Raw genomic sequence first — 20,218 nt, 5'->3', positions numbered from 1 at the left:
TGGGCAGAGCATCGCCCCCTGGTGGACATGCCGGGTGGATCCCGGTCAGGAGCACGCAGGAATCGGTCTGACTTTGTAAAAATACAGAACAAAACAAAACAAAGAACCATACAATATGTTAAATATTATATGTGTGCTCTTCTGACCTGCAAAGTCCTGTGTAGCTGGATTGGAGTAATTTGTTCTCATTTTGCACAAGAGACAACAAGATGACCAAGTCTGGTTATCACCGATCAAGCCTGAAACACGCAATCTGAAGAGCATACCCGGTTCTCGTCCTTGAGTTCGTGGCTGGCGTAGGGGATGACCGCTTCCGGGCACCTGTCCAGCAGCGCGTCTATGCACTGCTCGTACTCCTTCAAGCGCGTCCGACACAGGACCTGGACGCTGAGGCCAGCGGCCGTGTCTTCGGAGAGCGGTTCCAAGAACGGAACCGCGGAAGCGATGTCAAATGAAGGGCCACAGAGAAGAGACTATGAACAGAAAAGTGAAGCGTTATGGAAGGAGACACCCACAAATCTAAGCACAAAATACAGAGCACAATTTATTAAAAAAGACTATAAATCTCGCCTGCCAAAAAACAAAAACAAAAATAATGCCAATTTTATAGCATATGCATCTGGTGTTAACTTTAAGTGAAGTATTAATATTCAAACCACCTCTAGTTCAAAGGATAACAATCTGTTTCACATAACACGATTCTCTCTGATTTGGGTAGACGGCATTTTAAAACTAAGGGGACTGCTTCAGGACTCTCCTAAGGAAAGAATCAACAATGTGGTTACAGCTTGATGTCCAGTGACGTCCACCCCAAGAGTCTTTACAATACTAGAAAACTAGAAGCAACCTAAATGTTACCCAAAAAAGGGCTGAGTAAACTATGGTACATTTGTATGAAGGAATATTAAACAGCTGTCAAAATTGTTTTCAAAGGCTACTTAGTGACATGATAAAATGAGTAAAATAATTTCAATACTAAACCACCTTCAGAAGCTGCCCAGCTGTGGAAATCCACATGGGGGCACACACAGGGGCGCCTTAGGAGGGCACAGAGCCCGAGACAGGGCTCCTCAATGAGCGGTGGACAAAGCCCCCTCGCTTCCTAATTCCTGTGTGTTCCCACTTGTTTCTATTTCCCATTATTTCAAAAACCTGTTATTTCTAAAGTTTCTACAATAAGCATGCGCTGCACTACACACATAACCAAAAAGAATACTTAACACTCGAGAACTAAAGCAATGGTTAAGAACCAAATGATTTGTTTCGACACCGTTTGCCACAAGCTGATTCACAGAGTGGGCTCAGTATTCAGAACGGTGACCAGTATTTTCCTTTTAAGCATTTTAGCTATAAATACACTTGACTCTTAGCCATCCAGATCTGAGGTGCACAGGTCCACTCTCTCTACATGCAGATGTTTTCAACTGACCCGCACAGTTCAAACTGAGTTAACTTGCAGCTGGCTCTTATGTGCTGAGAGCCGACTTACATTATATGTGAGTTGTCCCCTCTGCAGGCCAGGGGTGCCCCTCGCCCCCACGACGTCCAAGGGTCAACTGTACTACTCTTGACTCTCCCACCAAAATAACCTCCGTTTTCCCTCTCGTCTGGATAAAGGTGAGATGGTCAAATACCGATTTTCTTCTTCCTGCATCTTTTTTTGTTACAGCTTCTCGGGCTCTTGGGAGGACATGGAATGTGAACTATCTCTTCACGGTCGGCGTGATTGTTTTATTCCAAACTTCTACCAAGGAATGGCTAAGAAAATAAGGTCGGTCCCTTTACTTCCCGCGAGTTTAATAATCATCTTCGTCTGAATAATTTCCTGACAGTGAGATAGCAAACATGACGTAAGGGGGCCCTCTGCCCCTCAGACGATCTCCCGACATAAAAGAAAACAGATTATTTCTGTACTCAACTTTTGATTAATGGAGACAGCGGAGCAGGTAGGCAGGAGCAAGGCACAGGTAACCCGAACTATGTAGTTAAGGCTTCGTACAAAGTGTAACCGATTACCCGTGAACTTTTCCATAGTTTTATCGATATTATCAGAATTTATAAGTAAGAAACCAGACAACACATATATTAGTAAATAAAATAAAAAAAACAGTCCAAAGGTTACTATTACCTTTTTTTTTTATTAAGTGGAGGCAGGGAGGTAGAGACAGACTCCCACATGCGCCTCGACGGGGATCCACCCGGCAAGGCCCCTACCAGGCAATGCTCTGCCCTCGGGGCTGCTGCTCCGTTGCTCAGCAACTGAGCTATTTTAGTGCCAAAAGCAAGGCTATAGAGCCCTCCTCAGTGCCCAGGGCCAACTTTGCTCGAACCATTCGAGCCATGGCTGCAGGAGAGGAAGGAGGGGAATGGAGAAGCAGATGGTCACTTCTGTGAGCCCTGTCTGGGAATCAAACCTGGGACATTCCGATACCAGGCCAATGCTCTACTGCTGAACCAAACAGCCAGGAGCAACCACTACTCTCTAAACTACTCTGAATGCTGTCTGTGTCTTAGCAGACTGCTCCACTTTCTCAGTACTGGCCTCCAGCATGAGCACGGCCGACCCCTTCTCCGGTCGAGTCCCCTTGCCCGCAGCCTACACTGCAGTGAACGGAGCACTCCGGCTTCTCCGCCCGCACAGCCGCTGCGGCTCGGAGGAGGGGGTGGGCGAGGGGGTGGTGAGGGCCCATGACAGTTCTGGGAAAGGGCAGGGCATTTAACAGTTACTGTGCCATTTCAAACAGCAGCTTTTTGACACGTAGATGATTTCTCTATTGTTTTTATTTCAACTTTTGCACAAATGTGGTTCCTGTTGACAGTGGCTGAGGACAAGAGACTCACATCAAACCTGTGTGGTGGTGGTGGTGGGGGTGGGGTCACAGCATTTTGAAAAAGTGGAGATGGATTTGAACTTCTCCACTCCTCTAGGGGAGAAGCATGTAAAATCTGTTTTGTTTTTTGTATTTTTCCGACGTGAGAAGCGGGGAGGCAGACAGAGTCCTGCATGCGCCTGACCAGGATCCACCCAGCATGCCCACCAGAGGGTGATGCTCTGCCCATCTGGGCGTTGCTCTGTTGTGGCCGCAGCCATTCTAGCGCCTGAGGTAGAGGCCACAGAGCCATCCTCAGCGCCCGGACCAGGTTTGCTCCAATGGAGCCTTGGCTGTGGGAGGGGAAGAAAGAGATAGAGAGAAAGGAGAGGGGGAGGGGTGGAGAAGCAGATGGGCGCTTCTCCTGTGTGCCCTGGCCGGGGATTGAACCGGGACTTCCATATACCAGGCTGATGTTCTACAGCTGAGCAAACCAACTGGCCAGGGCTAAATCTTTTTGTTTCTTTTTGTTTTTTTTTACAGAGACTGACTGAGAGCCAGAGAGATGGATAGATAGGGACAGACAGACAGGAAGAGAGAGAGATGAGAAGCATCAATTATCAGTTTTTCATTGCACATTGCGACACCTTAGTTGTTCATTGATTGCTTTCTCATATGTGCCCTGACTGTGGGCCTTCAGCAGACCGAGTAACCCCTTGCTCAAGCCAGCAACCTTCGGTTCAAGCTGGTGAGCCTTGCTCAAACCAGGTGCACCCACGCTTAAGCTGGCAACCTCGGGGTCTGGAACCTGGGTCTTCCACATCCCAGTCCGATGCTCTATCCACTGTGCCACTGCCTGGTCAGGCTCTTTTTGTTTCTTGAGGGTCATTTTGTTCTTAATGATTAAGATGAACTGACCCACAGACCATCTAGAAAGAGCTATTATCTTTAGGAGAATGATTTAGGGAACTTTCTCGGCTGACTACATTTTTCTATCCTTTAATACCGTGATGGTGAACCTTTTTATAAAAACCGCCCACTTTTGCAGTGCTGGTCAACCTGGTCCCTCCCGCCCACTAGTGGGCGTTCCAGCTCTCATGGTGGGCCAATCGCAGCTCTGTTTGGTTGCTCCACCAACTGCCCAGGGTGGGTTTCTACAAGCAATAACCACACTGACAGCCATTCCCGGTGTTTAATCAGGGGCCGCAAACTCAAAAACGTCAAGAGGCCTGGGCAGCTGGGTGGGGGGAACAGGGACACCGCACCCTCAGTGTGCAGACCCGGAAGACGCACAGACAAGAACGGTGGCAGGGGCGACAGCGTGGGCACTGCCCAGAGGGGAGCCACTGGTCCGTTCAGGCAGCGAGGGCCCAGGGTTGCCAGTTCCGCCATATTTTTCAAGAGGCACTTGAAACTCAGAATGCTTCATTTAAAAATGTCCATTTTTCTTTGGCCCTGGCTGGTTGGCTCAGCGGTAGAGCGTCGGCCTGGTGTGTGGGGGACCCAGGTGCGATTCCCGGCCAGGGCACATAGGAGAAGCGCCCATTTGCTTCTCCACCCCCCCCCCTCCTTCCTCTCTCTCTCTCTTCCCCTCCCGCAGCTGAGGCTCCATTGGAGCAAAGATGGCCCGGGCGCTGGGGATGGGTCCTTGGCCTCTGCCCAGGTGCTAGAGTGGCTCTGGTCGCGGCAGAGTGACACCCCAGAGGGGCAGAACATCGCCCCCTGGTGGGCAGAGCGTCGCCCCTGGTGGGCGTGCCAGGTGGATCCCGGTTGGGCGCCATGCGGGAGTCTGACTGTCTCTCCCCGTTTCCAGCTTCAGAAAAATACAAAAAAAAAAAAAATGTCCATTTTTATCGTTTGGTCAATACAGTGGACAGGCCAAACAAAACAGATCCAGGGTTCTGGTTGGTCCCTGGACCACTGAACTACATTAAATAAAATCATATCCACAGGTAGCCCAGCCCGATCCACCCAACCGAAGTCAAAATTAAACCTCAATTCTCATTTCCACTCAAAACACTGTCCCAGAATTCTTACAGGATGATCTACATTCTCTACTCATACTTCTTTTTTTTTTTAAAGTCCTTTTGGGAGCCAGGTGAGCTGGCTGCTTGGACCTCTTGCCTCTAACATAGAAGGGAGTTGCTGCATGGGGCTGGAGGCCTGCAATGTAGGAGGGAAGACTGAGAAATACCCGGATCCTGTCAACAGAGCCCTGCCACATGTTGCCACCTGTGCACGTCACTGAGCGTTTTCAAACACATGCTGAAAACGAGGCAAGATGGCCACGTGACCTTGGCACTCACTCACGTACTGGTCACGCCCCCCCCCCCCCCCCCCGTCCCGTCCCGTGAGCGGGTTCAGGCAGAGGCGGGGACCCTTCCGGAGCGCCTGAGCACGCCCACCTGGGGACTGTCCCGCAAGGTCATAACTCGAGATGGACAGAACACCTGACCTCCTACACTATTCACAGCCTGCGTTTAATTAGGATATGTAGAGTCACCAAAAAATGAGTCATTTTTAGTTACCTGTAATTTGGAGAGATCATCTGTGTAATTTTTGTCAGCTAAGGAATCGGATGATAGTAAGACATTAACCCATGGATAGATTAGGCCATAATGACTGCAGGCGTTTATCTAAAATATAAAAGAAATGAACATAAAATTCAACAAGACAAGATGTTCTTCATCCGTTCCAGAAAGAGCAAGCAATCAGTAATCCCAGCGGCGTTGCAGAACGAAGTAGACACTTTCTTGGGAGCGGGAAACGCGGTCTTTTAGAATCTATTCCCCTGGGAAAAGCTTCAGCCTTCCTGCTTCTCAGTGAACAGATCAGCACTAAATACTTCCTCATACCTTAAAATAGTCTGATAAGAGTGTGGTGGTTACGGAGGGAGGGGGGGGGGAATGGGAGAGGGAAAGGGGGTGGGGAGGGGCACAAAGAAAACAAGATAGAAGGTGACAGAGGACAATCTGACTTTGGGTGATGGGTATGCAACATAATTGAACGACAAGATAACATGGACTTGTTATCTTTGAATATATGTATCCTGATTTATTGATGTCACCCCATTAAAAAAATAAAATTATTAATTAAAAAAAAGTCAAAAGAGGTACTTTCCAGCAAAAAAAGAAAAGAAAGAAAGAAACCAACAGTACTTTTAAGCTAATACTCAAAAAGTTAACAGTACACTACTAGAAGGAATTTTTTTATTTCTACCACCTTCCTTGAGAAACAAATCCGCTCCTGTAAATGCTCAAGGCAGTTCCCATAGAGCATTGCTGTGTGAAGAAGCTGGTGGCTCTCCGGGCAAGCTGGGGCCCCCTGAGAGGCAGGGGGGTGGACGGAGCAGGGCAGACAGGCTGGCAGCAGGTGGGGAGGGCTCCATCAGGCCCAGAGCCGCTGACGGGACAGGGTGGTCTGAGACAGCTGTGTTCGTGTTCCCCTTCCTGACAGCCCCGAGGAAGCCCCTTCCCTCAGGCGAGGGCTGCTGATGTCCCTCTGCCGGTCTGTAACAGAGGAGCAGCGTGGGCACGCTTCGGAATATCAAGTTTTTTAAAGCGTGTGCAGCTTCACTCATGGACAAGTTTTTGTCTTTACTTGTTTTAAGCGAGAGGAGGAGGAGGAGAGAGAGAGACAAGCTCCCGCATGAGAGAGAGAGAGAGAGAAAGAGACGGGTTCCCACATGCACCCCGACTGGGATCCACCTAGCAACTCCAGTTTGGGGCCAGTGCTTGGACCAACCAAGCTGTCCTCCACAGCTGGGGCTTGACACTCAAGACCAACTGAGCCACTGGCTGTAAGAGGGGAAAAGAGAGAGAAAGGGGAGGGGGAGGAGCAGAGAAGCAGATGGTTGCTTCTCCTGTGTGCCCTGACCGGGAAGTGAACCCAGGATGTCTGCACTCCCGGCCAACATCCATTGAGCGAACTGGCCGGGGCTAAAACGTTTGTAAGTGTATTTTTAACTCCTGATTTTAAAAAAAAGATATCTGGTCATATAAATTAGGTTTGACTCAAAGCCATGAAAAAGAGGAAAAAGGTACCTTACTGTAACGTGTAACAGATCGTCCCGTCCTCTTACCAGGTCCTTCGACGTCCGCAGCGGCGCGGTGTCCGGGGGCTGCCTGGTCGACAGCCTCCAGGTGTACTGGGACGTGAGCTTGGAGAAGAGGCCCTGCAGGAGCACCTCCGGGACACGCGCCGCCAGCTGGGCTTCCCAGAAGTCCACCAGGAGCTGCGGGGCCGCGCCCCCATCCTGCCCGCAGAGCACCTGGGACACAGCGAAACGAGTCCCAGCCCCCGATGGACAGACAGCACGGCTCACCGTACAGCTGTCTGAGCAGCAAGCACTCCGCCCTGTGGCCACGCCCTTAGTTAGTCAGGAGCGTGAGTGCCACGGAGAAGCCGGCGTAGGCGTTTTAACAGGAAACCGGTTCTACCTTGCGTGAATGGAACTTCTCTAGATGTATTCTTTTCATCTATACTTGTATACGTCAGTTATGTTTAAGTTTGTTTGGTTTTTTTCAATAAACAAATGAAAACTCACTTCTCTCATTCTACTCCATGCCCCCCCCCACCCCCCACCCTGCCATCACCACCAATTTCATCAGGACATCCAGAACAATGGACGTTTTCAAAGTGACAGACCTTAAAGAAGGAGTCTGCTTCTTCAATGCCGATCCTGTTGTTCTTCTGCAAGCCCAGGACGGCACCGACGAGCAAGCCGGGCTGAGTCTCCTTCAAGTGAACGGCAAGCTCGGTTGGAACTATCTGTCCCTTCTGCTGAATCAACAGCCGAGGTTCAAGAATAAAGCCACATACCAACTTCATCTTAAGATTAAAAAAAAAAAGGAATAAAATGTACTTTGTATTACATCTTGGAAATACATGCTAGTACAGTCAACATGAATAATTAATTAAGCTACTAATAATCTCAACCTTTTTCTTTTAACGACAAAGATCAGTTTGTCTAAGAAGAACATCCTTGTTAACTGTCCTCATGGAAGTTACTAATATTTAATTCAGCATCAAGATGCCCTGTTTTTGGAGAGAGCTTTACATTTCACAATAATATTAAGCTTTCTCAAAATTATGGGAAGAAAGTTCCTCTTTCTAGAATGCCGCTCTTCCAAGCAGAGGACAGCTCAATGATGACTTGTTTTTCCTGTCATGACAAAATATCATTTGTCCCGCAATAAAGCACGCCTGCTCTTCTCGTTTTGGAAACCTAAGTCACACTGCGGGCCTGTGACCACTGTCGGGCAGTAACACAACAGTGCAGGGCAGTAACACAACAGTGCAGGGCGTGTGACCACCGTCAGGCAGTAACACAACAGTGCAGGGCGTGTGACCACCGTCGGGCAGTAACACAACAGTGCAGGGCGTGTGACCACCGTCGGGCAGTAACACAACAGTGCAGGGCGTGTGACCACCGTCGGGCAGTAACACAACAGTGCAGGGCGTGTGACCACCGTCGAGCAGTAACACAACAGTGCAGGGCGTGTGACCACCGTCGGGCAGTAACACAACAGTGCAGGGCGTGTGACCACCGTCGAGCAGTAACACAACAGTGCAGGAGCGTGGGATCGGCGACCGACAGCCTACTCTCGGTCTGGGCTCACCGGCCCCCAGCAGCGCGGTCCTGAACAAGTTTCTTCACCTCTCCTTGCCTTCCTTCCCTCTCCGGTAGCATCTATTGATACCTTACAGCACTGTCGCAACAATTAAATCAGAGAACATACGCCAGGGGCCCTGACTACCCCTGGGACAGACTGAGTGCTCAACTCATGTCACCCCTTCATTTCTTCCCCCAACAGTGAACATCTTTGCCTCATGCCCCTTTTCTTTGCTACACCATTCAGATGCCCAACCCTCCACCCAGTCCTTGGTGATCTCCCTAAGAGCAGGCTGTTTCTGCAGCCCCTGGACCCCCAGGGCCCCCATGCCCCACCTGCTGTACTGGAAAGCACTTCCCGCTCTCAGGGGGCAGGCCGTGCCCTCCTGCCGACCGTCGGCTCGGGCGGGCTCTGTGCTCCCTGTGCTCTGAGCCCACCTGACACTCAGCTGAAAGGGCTCTGGACACCCACTGCTGCCTTTTATCATTTTCCTTTTTCATTCGCGAAACCCACAGCCCACGCACGTCCACTCTGGGTCACTTCCCTTCTAATATCAAACTGATTTGTTTATTTTTTTTTTACAACTAAGAACAAAATGAGCTAGACAGAAGCCAGAGGAGAGCTAACCACCTGAGGACTACCGGGTCCCCGTTCAGGCTGCTGCTGGAACAAGGCAGAGCCCGTACCTCCGGGTGGCTTTCCATTTCCCTTCTGTACATGTCACGATCTCCCATTCTCAGAGCCATCGCTGCCTTGGTCAGTGTGACTAAGACCGACGAGAACCCAGAAGTGTCCAGTGTCCGTAGGTAGCTCAGGGCGGTGTGAGGGTCGATGCTCCTCATGGCAGGGCTGCAGAGGACGTGGGGCAGCTGCTTCGGCTCGGCCGCGTGGAACATCTGGACCACCTTCATGGCCAAGTCCTTCGGGGGAGCGTGGACGAGCAGTAAGAGGTCCGCCAGCCAACAGGGAGCAACAGAATCAGGAATAAAAAAGAAAGAGAAAAAGCCAAGATAACAACATTCCAGTTAAAATAAAATGAAAGCATTACGTTTCAATTGACAGAGTTGGTCCTGGCAGGTTGGCTCAGTGGTAAAGCTTCAGCCCGGTGAGTGGAAGTCCTGGGTTTGATTCTCAGTCAGGGCACACGGGAGAAGCGCCCATCTGCTTCTCCACTCCTCCTCCTCCCCCTTCTCTCTCTCTCTCTCTCTCTCTCTCTCTCTCTCTCCACCTCCCACAGACATGGCTCAATTGATTTGAGCACATCGGCCCCAGGCACTGAGGATGGCTCCGGGGAGCCTCCACTTCAGGTGCTAAAAATAGCTCGGTTGCGAGCATGGCCCCAGATGGGCAGAGCATCCAGACAGGGGGTTGCTGGATTTGTCCCAGCTCAGGGTGTATGTGGGAGTCTGTCTCTCTATCTCCCATCCTCTCAACTTGGAAAAGGAAAAAAAACCAGACAGAATTGGTGGTGGTGATAATGTAGAAATCTCAGATGACCTGCAGTAATCTTTTTGACAAGTTAAAATGAAAATGAAGCAGTGAAAATATGTACCAAATTGTGGCCAGCACTTCTAACGTTTGTTGTTGGGTTTTTTTTTAAGTGAGAGAAGGGAATACAGAGAGTCAGACCCCCACATGCGCCCCGACCAGGATCCACTTGGCAACCTCCCCGTCTGGGGCCGAAGCTTGATTCAAACGAGCTAGCTGTCTTCAGCACCTGGGGTCATTGCTACAACCGAGCAAATGTCTGTGAGAGGAGAAGAGAGCGAGAAGGGGGGAGAGGGAGGAGGAGAGAAGCAGATGGTTGCTTCTCATGTGTGCCAATGGACATCGAACCCGGGACGTCCACATGCCAGGCTAATAATGCTCTACCCACTGAGCCAGCCAGGTAGGGTCCAGCACTTCTAATTTTAACAGGTGTTCAGAAGAAGAAAATAACTATTGGATTAAGTTAATCCAATAAATACTGGAAAAGTCCATTATAAAAAATTATATAGCTTAGTACAAAATAAACTTCTTATTGGGGTAATTTAGGATAAAATTTCATTTCTCTCAAAATCTTAAAACACTTGGTATCACACTAAGTTTGCATATCTGTATTCATCTCTTTTTAAAAAAAAACACACAAAGGGTTCAAAATAATCCTTAATGATGTGTTCCGGTCACCAGGCCAGGCTATTGTAAGCGATGCTTTGGACATGTAGAGTGGGTGACCGGGCCCATGGAGGGGGCTGCCCACAAGGAGTGGGGGCTGCCCACAAGGAGGGAGGCAGGCCCACATTCTGCGTCACCCCCCGAAGGACAAGCAGCTGGTACGCTGGGTGGGTCACTCAATCACAATGGACCGCATCACCCCGTCCATATAATGAGAAAGTACGAGAAGATGATTATAAGTTCCATTCCAAGCTGTAATTCCACAAGTATTAAAGAAGAAAGGGGCACACTGTTTACCTTTTTTAGGAAAAGAAACGATAAACTGCTCACCAAAATGGGGATATTTCAAAGTGAATAGGAAGCGATTAAATATCCCCTCCTTTTTGTGAGTGGCATATTACCAAAGAAACATATTTGGAAGTTGGCTTCTAAACAGTGTGACCTAAAATAAACAGCTCACATGAACAGTTAACAACAACAACAACAAAGATGAGCCGTAATAGAAAACTATATGCACTTCACTTAATTCTTCATCCAGGTTTTCGTAGAGAGAATGGCTAACGTAAAAGATCAGTCCCCTCTCGTATCTCTGCGACCCGTCCTCAGCAGCCCAGTCCACTCGAGCCAGAACTTCGGCCATAGACAGACCGGACATCTTGTAGTAGGGCAGGGCCAGGTGGGACTCCTGGGTGTCGAGCCTGAAGGAAGGGAAGCAGAGAAGCCTCAGCTCTGTCATCTGTAAACCAGGACAGCGATCACATCTGATAATAAAAACAGAGCATGCTCTCCAGATGACATGAATCTTAAACACTTCCTCCTGTCCTTAGTAGCTGAAATGAACTCTTAGGTCTCATTCTGCGAAGTCATTCTACTTAACATAGCTCTTTCTCCTTGCTCATGGTAAAAATAGAAAAAAAAATTTCATTAAGTGAATTTCATTTTCATAATGTGGCTCCAAAAGAATGTTTACACGTAGGGAATGTCTGTTATATTAATTTATAATCATTCCCATGGGTCAAGTAAGCCTTTGAAACAATCATATACAAAACAATGTGTCAACGTCGTCCTCGGAAATAAAAATCGCCGTTTGTGCCTTTCCTTTTCTGACATCGTAGAAGCACTGACTACTCAGATGAAAACCCCAGACTGTCCAGGGGGCACGTCTCCCTTAGAGCCAACGGGGAATAAACTAGTAACACAGCTGTCTCGGGGATCTTCGCTGGTCATGCTCCCCCCCCCCCCATCGTCCCCACCACATCCTCACCTCAAGGCGTGAAGAGAAACTTCAGATTCACCCAGTAAGTGGTGGCAGACTCATGAGTGGAAGACGCACTGCTCCTTTAATGAACTGGACCTACCTGAAGGCGGGCACACTCACCTGCGAGTCTCTGAGCTTGGCACAATACCTGGCACCCAGCACGTGCTCAGCAAACGAGTGAGCAATAAATAAATAAGTAAATGAGCCGCCTCCCCTCACTGGACCCCTACCGAGCCGGGACCAATCAGAGACAGAAAAGCTAGCAAGGACACCCGCAGCTCAGGACGTCTTGTCTAACAAACCTCCATGAAGCACCACCCACCTGCTGTAGCAGTCCCCGAGGTGCCCACAGCTGTCCTTGAACGCTTCCAGAAGCTCTGCCTCCTCTCCCGGGTCCAGCCGCGCGGTGTCCAGCAGGGCGGCGCGCACGAGCAGGTGGGCCTCGCTCAGCAGGTGGATGCAGCTCTGGGTCTTTGTGGTCTTGTACGCGGTGCTGTACTCCACCTAGAGCAGAACCGGCCCGCGGCCCGTGTTGCGGCACGAGGACTCCTAAAAGCTCCCCAGTGCTTACGACTGTCTGTGTATTCTGTGAGGCAAGCTAATATGTGGACACGTTAAGTCCTAAGAAATAAAAAGCGGTCATTAACCATTCTGACCACGCCAAGCTTAAGGGTCCCTGCCCCACAACCGCCCCGAATCTCTGAGCCGGTTTTGCACACACACTTGTACAAAAACAGTGCTTGTCGTTAGAGAAGGGACACACGATACTGTAATATAATACTAACAACAGTGCTAACTTGGCAATAAAGCTAGTGAGCATGGCTGAAATGTTAGCTTTTTTTTAAAAAAGCTCTATGCTTTAAGTCTTTTGTGGAGTCAGACTGAGTACCCCTTCTTTTAGTCTCCGTTGGTGAATTCAGATTCTGCACCTATTTCTGTAAATGCACTGGGGCTGATAAAAGCAGTCACTGGCTCTCTGAGCTGACCCGTGTTCTCGGTAGGCAGATCGCCTGGTTCTAGCGGAAGTCTGAGAGTCTCCATTAAGCAGAACTACAAAGAGCAGAGCTGCTGCACTTACTGGTAGTAAGGTGCCAGGGACACATCCGGCAACACCTTGACCAGACTGATCAAGATTAACACGGCGGAGAGAGGCAGATGGCTCTCCTGCACCTCGTGCTGCCACCGCCCCCCAAAAAACACACCCCACACCACTGCGTCCACGCAGTATTCTGGCCAAGAGGAGTATCTAAGCTAAGCATGAAAGAAATTTAAAAGGTGGAAAGGGGAAAGCACATTTTTGAAAAATGTGTATATCATAAAAAGCAAAGAAAGGCTGTGACCTGTTCCAGACTGAAGGAGGTGCAGACATGGCAAGTCCACGCCCCGACGCCAGAGTGGACCCTGACGGGAGTGGGGCAGCCTACCAGACCAGGACAGGGTCAGGTGTCAGAAACTGAATGTGAACCACAGATGGGCTGTGTCGATGTCAAATTCCGCAGCATGTGACTGCCCTGGGGCTATATGCAAATATCCTGATTCTCAGGAAACAGACACTGAGGTATTCAGCCTTTGACTATGACCCATGCCATTTATTTTCCAAAGGACCAGGAAACAGCGTGTGTGTTTGTGTGTAGAAAGTGCAAGAGTGCAAAGAGAGAGAGGCAGGGGGGGAGGGAGAAAGGGAAGAAGGGAGGAAGAGAAGGAGAGAAGGATAGAAGGAGAGAGGGGGGTGGGGGGAGGAAAAGAGGAAGAAAGAGAGGAAGGGAGGGAGAAAGGGAGGGAGAAAGGGAAGGAGAAAGGGAAGGAGAAAAGGAGGGAAAAAGTAGGGAGGGAGGGAAGAGGGAGAGAGAAAGGGAGGGAGGGAGAAAGGGAAGAAGGACAAGAAGGAGGGAAAGGAGGAGGGAGGGAGGGAAAAAACGAGGGAGGGAGGTAGAAAGGAAGAAAAAGAGGAAGGGAGGGACAAAGGGAAAGAGGGAGGAGGGAGAGAGAGGGAGAGAGGCAAAAGGGGTTATGTGTTGACTGAGAGTAAACCTGTGTGGGCATACAGGGTTTAATTGTACTGTTCTTATTCTTGCAACTTTTCTGTAGGTTGGAAATCAATTAGTTCAAAATAAAGAGTTTTTTAAAAATGCCAGGGATGATCTGGCACCTGTCACTTTTAGAAAAGGAGCAAGAATGCCCACCCAGGGCCCTACTCACAGGACCACTCTCTAGACGCTGCAGGGCCCAGGGACACCTGCTGATGTTTCAGACCCACCGAGTGGAACAGGATAAATGATCTAAGGTTTCTCTCAGCTCCATGTCCTGGCTCTCTCTGCTAGGGATCAAAGTAAAGGTCAAAGGCTATTTATATCTAGACTGCTCAATCAATCCTTGTGGAAGTTCTGTAGGAATAGAGTCTCATTTTAGTGAAGGGAATTTCTCCTGCCTCCTCAGATGCCAGGAGCTGGGAAGACGTAATAAGACACCCTCCCCTCGCCCCCCGGCAGACAGAGCGCTGGTCGGGGCGGGATGCTGAACATAAGGTCATTTGGGGGCATCCGCTCCACTCTGTATCTCCACAGGTAAGAATGAGAAGTCGGAAAGAAGTACCATTTCTCTGTACAGCTGCGCTGGCGAGATGGTATTCACAATATACAAACTCCACCCAGCCTCAGCTGCAGGGGGCGTTCTCTGCTTGTTAGTGCCGGTACCTTGTCTGGAACTAAAAGCAAAACAAAGGACAAGAACTGTGAGAGAAGACATGTTATTAATTCATAAACGGCCACTTGAAATGGCAAATAGGAATACTTGACACCTAGAAGAACATAACCATGAAATCACTTTCATTTAGTGTTTCCTTCAGTAATAACTGTCCAGTCGAGCCTCACAGAGTACTGTCTGGTCACAACGCCACCCACACAGGCCATGGCTTTGAAGAGTCTAGAACTGAGGAACTGGTACGACCATCCCCAGTTCCAATCCCTCCCTCCCTCCGGCAGTCTCCCTCAGGCAGAAAGCTCACAGGTCAGGCAGGAGCCCTCACAGGGAAGAGAGGCCGGGCCGTGGGCGGCCCTGTGCCCGGGGTCCCTCCTGCGCGTGGCCTTCGTGAGTCCGGCAGACGCTGCGACAGAGCGGGGATCCCGACACGCCCGCAGCTGGGACACGTGGGATACACACAGGACACACACGGGACACACACGGAACACACACGGGACACACACGGAACACACACGGGACACACACAGGACACACATGGAACTGCAAGTCTGCCCACAGCACGGTGCTCGCTCCTGCTTTCACCACGTGGTGCATTTCCTGTGGTCCACACACGCTTTGTAACGTAGACCTCGGACCAAACAAATTTTCAAATAAACCAGAATTAAAAAAAAAAAAAACCTTTTAAAAGACCTAATACTTGACAGATGTCAAATGTGCAAGATGACAAGTTGCTTTCCCCCTCGCGGGAAGCTTTTGAGACCAGAGGGACCGCTCTGCGCGCTGTCTACAGGATCACCTAACCGAGTCGGCCTCCTTGTCCGATCGGTGGGACAAGGATAGGCACGAGCAATTCAAAAAGCAAAACTCACGTTAAAAAGAAAAACCAAGGTCCAGCCTGACATACGTTACGTCTCTTCCTCCAAAACAGGCTTCTTAACGTCCTTCGGTTTTCCACAGAGAGGTGTTCAAATTAGGGCGCATTCCCTACCAATGAGCTCACAGTACAGAACACATCAAGCAGAAGGGACAGCTAGTCTGAAATCAAGCCTTCGGTTCTAAACAACGCGGACGCAGAGAACAGAAGTGTCAGCCAGGGGGTCAGGGCCACCCAACTGCAATTCCATGTTAAGGTAGATCAGCACATCTCTATAGAACATAAATGTGATTCAAAGCAAGAAATAAATACAGTGTTAATTTCTTTTGAATTGAAATTCCAGAAAATAATCTTTGAATAAAAAATGCAAACACTGAAAGGTCCCCAGAAGAAAAACACATAGCAAGAGATCGATTAGTTTGGGTTAGCCCTGGCGGCCCGTCTTTCCCGCTCATTACACAGGAAAGCACACCCTTCGTAGCTTCTTCGTTAAAATACCAGATTTTTGCCCTGGCTGGTTGGCTCAGTGGTAGAGCGTCGGCCTGGCGTGCAGGAGTCCTGGGTTTGATTCCTGGCCAGGGCACACAGGAGAGGCACCCATCTGCTTCTCCACCCCTCCCCCTCTCCTTCCTCTCTGTCTCTCTCTTCCCCTCCCGCAGCTGAGGCTCCATTGGAGCAAAGATGGCCCGGGCGCTGAGGATGGCTCTGTGACCTCTGCCTCAGGGGCTAGAATGGCTCTGGATGCAACAGAGCGATGCCCCAGAGGGGCAGAGCATTGCCCCCTGGTGGGCATGCCGGGTGGATCCCGGTTGGGTACATGCGGGAGTCTGTCTGACTGCCTCCCTGTTTCCAGCTTCGGAAAAATTAAAAAAAAAAAAACCAGATTTTTATTGAAACTATTTTATAATTCATATTCTCTTAAAGGTTCCCAGGTCAACTATAAAAGCTATTACAGACATCATTAAGACCTTATCGTCTATCTCTGGGAAAAGAACACCATAGAAAAGCCTCCTCACAATTCAAACTTTTGATTAAAAAAAATAATAACCATTAAAGTAAGATGCACACGAAATACACCACATAACAATTCAGTCGGGGGACCATGGCGGGAGTATCGGGGGCAGGGGGTGCTTACAGGAGCCGCCTGGGGGACTCTCTTCTGTCTGGAAGGGGCTCTGGGTCCGCCTTGGTCAGAAGGATGATGTGGTCCTTAAAGTGGCAGATGGCCTTCAAGCCTATGAAAAGCTGCATTCTTAGAGCACAGACGTCCATGCTGACAGGCGGGCAAGCCTAGGAAAGGAGAAAATCACAGATATAACCAAGGAATAAGGGAACGTGAACTTTCATCTTCAAAAATCCATCCGTTTATCTGATAAAGTCTCTCTCCTGCTCCAGCCCCACCATTTAAAAAACCCTCAAATTCCTATTCCTAATCAGAGCGAGGAGGAGGATATCCAAGCTAAACTTATGAAACCAACTATTTCATATGTGCCTGCCAGAGAGCTCCTCTTTCTGAACGAGTTCCGAAAGTGGGTGACCGTGAGGCCCCTCACGGTTGTGGGGACTCCCCAGGGCTGCTGGAGGGCTGCCACCCAGGGAAACCCCACTACCAGTGGTCTGGCTTAGGGGGACGCCCAAATGGAGTGTCTGAACGAAAGGAGATACTGCAGAAGGACATTCCACTGCACAGAGAGACACACAGAGGCTTCTGGGTAGACAGGTGTGCAGGACAGAAATGCCTGAGTGTTCAGACGGCCCCTGGCTCTTAGGTCCTGCAGGGCTGACAGGCTGGGGTACGGCAGGGGCACTGAGGGAAGTAGCCCCCGTCCCTGCAGGGAGCACCAAGTCAGCTCTCTGGGTGCTCACACCACGACACTGCCAGGCCCAGGCCTGCTCCTCCTAACACTGCCTTCATGCAGAGGTCATCTTCCTCGTCCCTTTGTATACCATGCCTGGAGCACTTCTACCTGTCTTTTCTTTTGTCTTTTCCAAGTGAGAGGAGGTGAGCCAGAGAGACAGACTCCTGCATGAGACTGGACTGGGATCCACCTGACAACCCCTGTCTGGGGCGATGCCCTGCCCATCTGGGGCCATGCTAACAACCGAGGGAAGCACCTGAGGTGGAGGCTCAACAGAGCTACCCTCAGCACGCAGGGCCGATGTGCTAGAATCAATCAAGCCACGGCTTCGGGAGGGGAAGAGAGAGAGAGAGAGAGAGAGACTGAGAAGGGGGAGGGGTGGAGAAGCAGAGGGCATTTCTCCTGTGTGCCCTGACTGGGAACTGAACCTGGGATGTCCACATGCCGGGCCAACCCTCTACCACTGAGCCCACCGGCCAGGGCCTACATTTTCATTGCTAAGAACAGTCAGCTGGCCCTGGCTGGAGCTAAGGAGCAGGAACCTCAGAGGAAGGGGAGAGAAAGGTCAGGGCACGGTGGGCCAGACTCCGAGGCTGTGCGATGTTCCTCCGACCACAGCTCCCAGAGCCCGAGTCCCAAGCCGGCCTGACGACTGTGCGCTCCCGCGGGTGGCACCCAGGACGTCGCAGGGAAGGGGACCTCGAGGAAAGGCCATCACCACCTTCCCTCTGGGCCACGTTTAAGGACGGGGGTCGGGGCAGCATCCTCTCCAGCTACCCGCCTCTCCTCCCTCCTCCCTCCCCTCTTCCTGGTTCCCTCCGGGCTGTGAGGCTCTGAGAGGAACTGACGTTACAGTTTATTATCCAATGTAGAGTGATCTCCCCTCAATCCGCTACATACCCCTCCCTCCACCAGCACCACCTGGGTAAGCCTGGGTCTCTCTGAGGGCTTCTGCTTGTTTTTAAAGGCACAGTGTGGGGAGAAGAAAGGGACAAAAGGCCATCAGCGTTCGGTGTCTACCAGGGAAATAACCTTTATCGTTAAAATAATCCCCGGAAGAGGCTCCGTGTGTAACGGAACCACAGACGGAAGGACAAGGGGAGCTGTGACTCTGGCCTCCCTGAGGCTGCAGGTGGCAGTCACCCTGGTCAGCAGCAAGGAGGATACCAGCAGGCGACCACGGAAAAGGGGTGACCGACACCTCAGGGCCTGTAAGATGCTACCACACAGCCTCATCCGGGCGACAGTGACGATGGTAGGGTACCCCGGCCACAGCGAGCACGTCAGAGAGCCGCTTAGTGACGTGACCATCACCACTGAACACTTCTTCTTCCAGGAAGAGGCGTTCTGCGTGCCTTTGTTTGTGACAGACATAAACTCACTTGTGAAATTTGGGGGTTTCCTGCAGCCTGTATCTTCACAACATGCATCCACTCAAGTAGCGTCTATGTCAGAGGTGAAGTATCATGTGACGAAGACCATTAAAACGATTGGAATTTATATATTTTAGATTTTATCTAGTCTGACCAGGCGGTGGCGCGGTGAATAGAGCGTCGGACTGGGATGCAGAGGACCCAGGTTCAAGACCCCGAGGTTGCCAGCTTGAGCGCGGGCTCATTTGCTTTGAGCAAAAGCTCACCAGCTTGGACCCAAGGTCGCTGGCTTGAGTAAGGGGTTACTCGGTCTGATAAGGCCCGCGGTCAAGGCACATATGAGAAAGCAATCAATGAACAACTAAGGTGTTGCAACGTGCAATGAAAAACTAATGACTGATGCTTCTCATCTCTCTCCGTTCCTGTCTGTCTGTCCCTGTCTATCCCTCTCTCTGACTCTCTGTCTCAGAAAAAAAAAAAAAAAAAAAAGATTTTATCTATTTACTTCTGAGAGAGGAAAGAGAAAGAAAGAAGAGGAAGAGCAAGAGGCATCAACTCCCATATGTGCCTTGATCAGGCAAGCCCAGGGTTTTGAACCCGCGACCTCAGCGTTCCAGATGGACGCTTTATCCACTGCACCACCACAGGTCAGGCCGATCAGTATTTTGTAAGCACAGAAATTCAAGGTCAGAACATACAGAATTTCACCATAAACTGCCTGTGTTTATTTTGTGGTCAAGAGCTTTTCAGAGACTAAGCATCCTAAAAATGAGGTTATTGATCTAACATCTCCGTTAACTCTTAGGTTTAGTCTACAGAAACACAAGGGGTTGCTGAAAGCTTGTAAAAGAACAAAAGAATTTATAGGCAGACCTGATAACAATGTAAAGAAATTATTTTAATGCACTTAATTCAGTTTTGTGTTTTGAATATACTCATTTCTGAACTGCTTCATTAATACCTATAAATAATTGCCACCAATATTCCGTTAAAAAAAGAAATGGTAGTTTACTGTGGTTGGGAAGTTCTCTCTGAAGCTACAGGATACACGTTCTCTATGAAACTCTTAAAACTACGCACGATCCCTAAATTGTAAGTGAAATGTTTTCAAGATAATCTTAAATACTGTCATCTAAACCATGAATCGAAACAGGCTTGCTATTTTACATTCAAAAGTTCTCTTCCGAGGAACAGGACCCCAAGACCTGAGCTGGCCCCTCGCTCGGGCCCGAGAGCGAGTCTGCCGGCATTCACACGTCCCTCTGCGGCCCTGCGGTGTCGCCGCCGTCACCAGCCAGTTCTGACCTTCAGGGTGGAGTCCACGTAGGGGTCCTCCTCACGGGCCGCCGCTGCGCTGCACCGCACCGTGAAGCACTGCAGGTTGTTGCTGGGAAGAGGAGAGAGGGCTCTGAGCACGGCGGACGCCCACACCGCGTGCCCACAGCGGGGAGAAGACGCAAGTGTTTGTCGAGTGCTTCTCACCAAGGAGAGCACCTCGGAACCTGAGAGAGTGGTTTTTAAAACATAACCGGCCCCCACCTTGCCCCTATTGAATCGTAACCTCCAGGGGCTGAA

At 50.1% G+C, this 20,218-nt stretch overlaps 2 protein-coding genes across 4 annotated transcripts in view; one reads left to right on the top strand and one right to left on the bottom strand.

Moving 5' to 3' along the window:
* Positions 1-7,355, top strand: part of CP (ceruloplasmin) — a 63,327-nt gene extending 55,972 nt beyond the window's left edge. For 2 of the 3 annotated variants that reach the window (XM_066240830.1, XM_066240828.1), the window contains exons 19-20: positions 1,670-1,771; positions 6,895-7,355. In XM_066240830.1, the coding sequence (XP_066096927.1) occupies positions 1,670-1,770 (101 nt within the window). In that variant the 3' untranslated portion in view covers position 1,771; positions 6,895-7,355. Of the gene's footprint in view, positions 1-1,669; positions 1,772-4,892; positions 5,036-6,894 lie in introns of those variants that run through there. The other variant, XM_066240829.1, reaches the window with a different exon arrangement.
* HPS3 (HPS3 biogenesis of lysosomal organelles complex 2 subunit 1) overlaps positions 1-20,218 on the bottom strand; it is a 39,251-nt gene that overhangs the window by 6,828 nt on the left and 12,205 nt on the right. Inside the window, exons 6-15 of the mRNA XM_066240832.1 lie at positions 19,949-20,030; positions 16,547-16,701; positions 14,430-14,541; positions 12,160-12,341; positions 11,097-11,277; positions 9,112-9,345; positions 7,458-7,640; positions 6,892-7,080; positions 5,339-5,446; positions 267-473 (exon numbers count right to left, since the gene is read on the bottom strand). Of these exons, the coding sequence (XP_066096929.1) occupies positions 267-473; positions 5,339-5,446; positions 6,892-7,080; positions 7,458-7,640; positions 9,112-9,345; positions 11,097-11,277; positions 12,160-12,341; positions 14,430-14,541; positions 16,547-16,701; positions 19,949-20,030 (1,633 nt within the window). The remainder of the gene's footprint in view (positions 1-266; positions 474-5,338; positions 5,447-6,891; positions 7,081-7,457; positions 7,641-9,111; positions 9,346-11,096; positions 11,278-12,159; positions 12,342-14,429; positions 14,542-16,546; positions 16,702-19,948; positions 20,031-20,218) is intronic.

The sequence above is a fragment of the Saccopteryx bilineata genome, chromosome 8, assembly GCF_036850765.1.
Source record: "Saccopteryx bilineata isolate mSacBil1 chromosome 8, mSacBil1_pri_phased_curated, whole genome shotgun sequence".
Classification (NCBI taxonomy): Eukaryota; Metazoa; Chordata; class Mammalia; order Chiroptera; family Emballonuridae; genus Saccopteryx; species Saccopteryx bilineata.
Note: the sequence above shows the minus strand (reverse complement) of the source record. Positions and strands in the feature narration are given on the sequence as shown.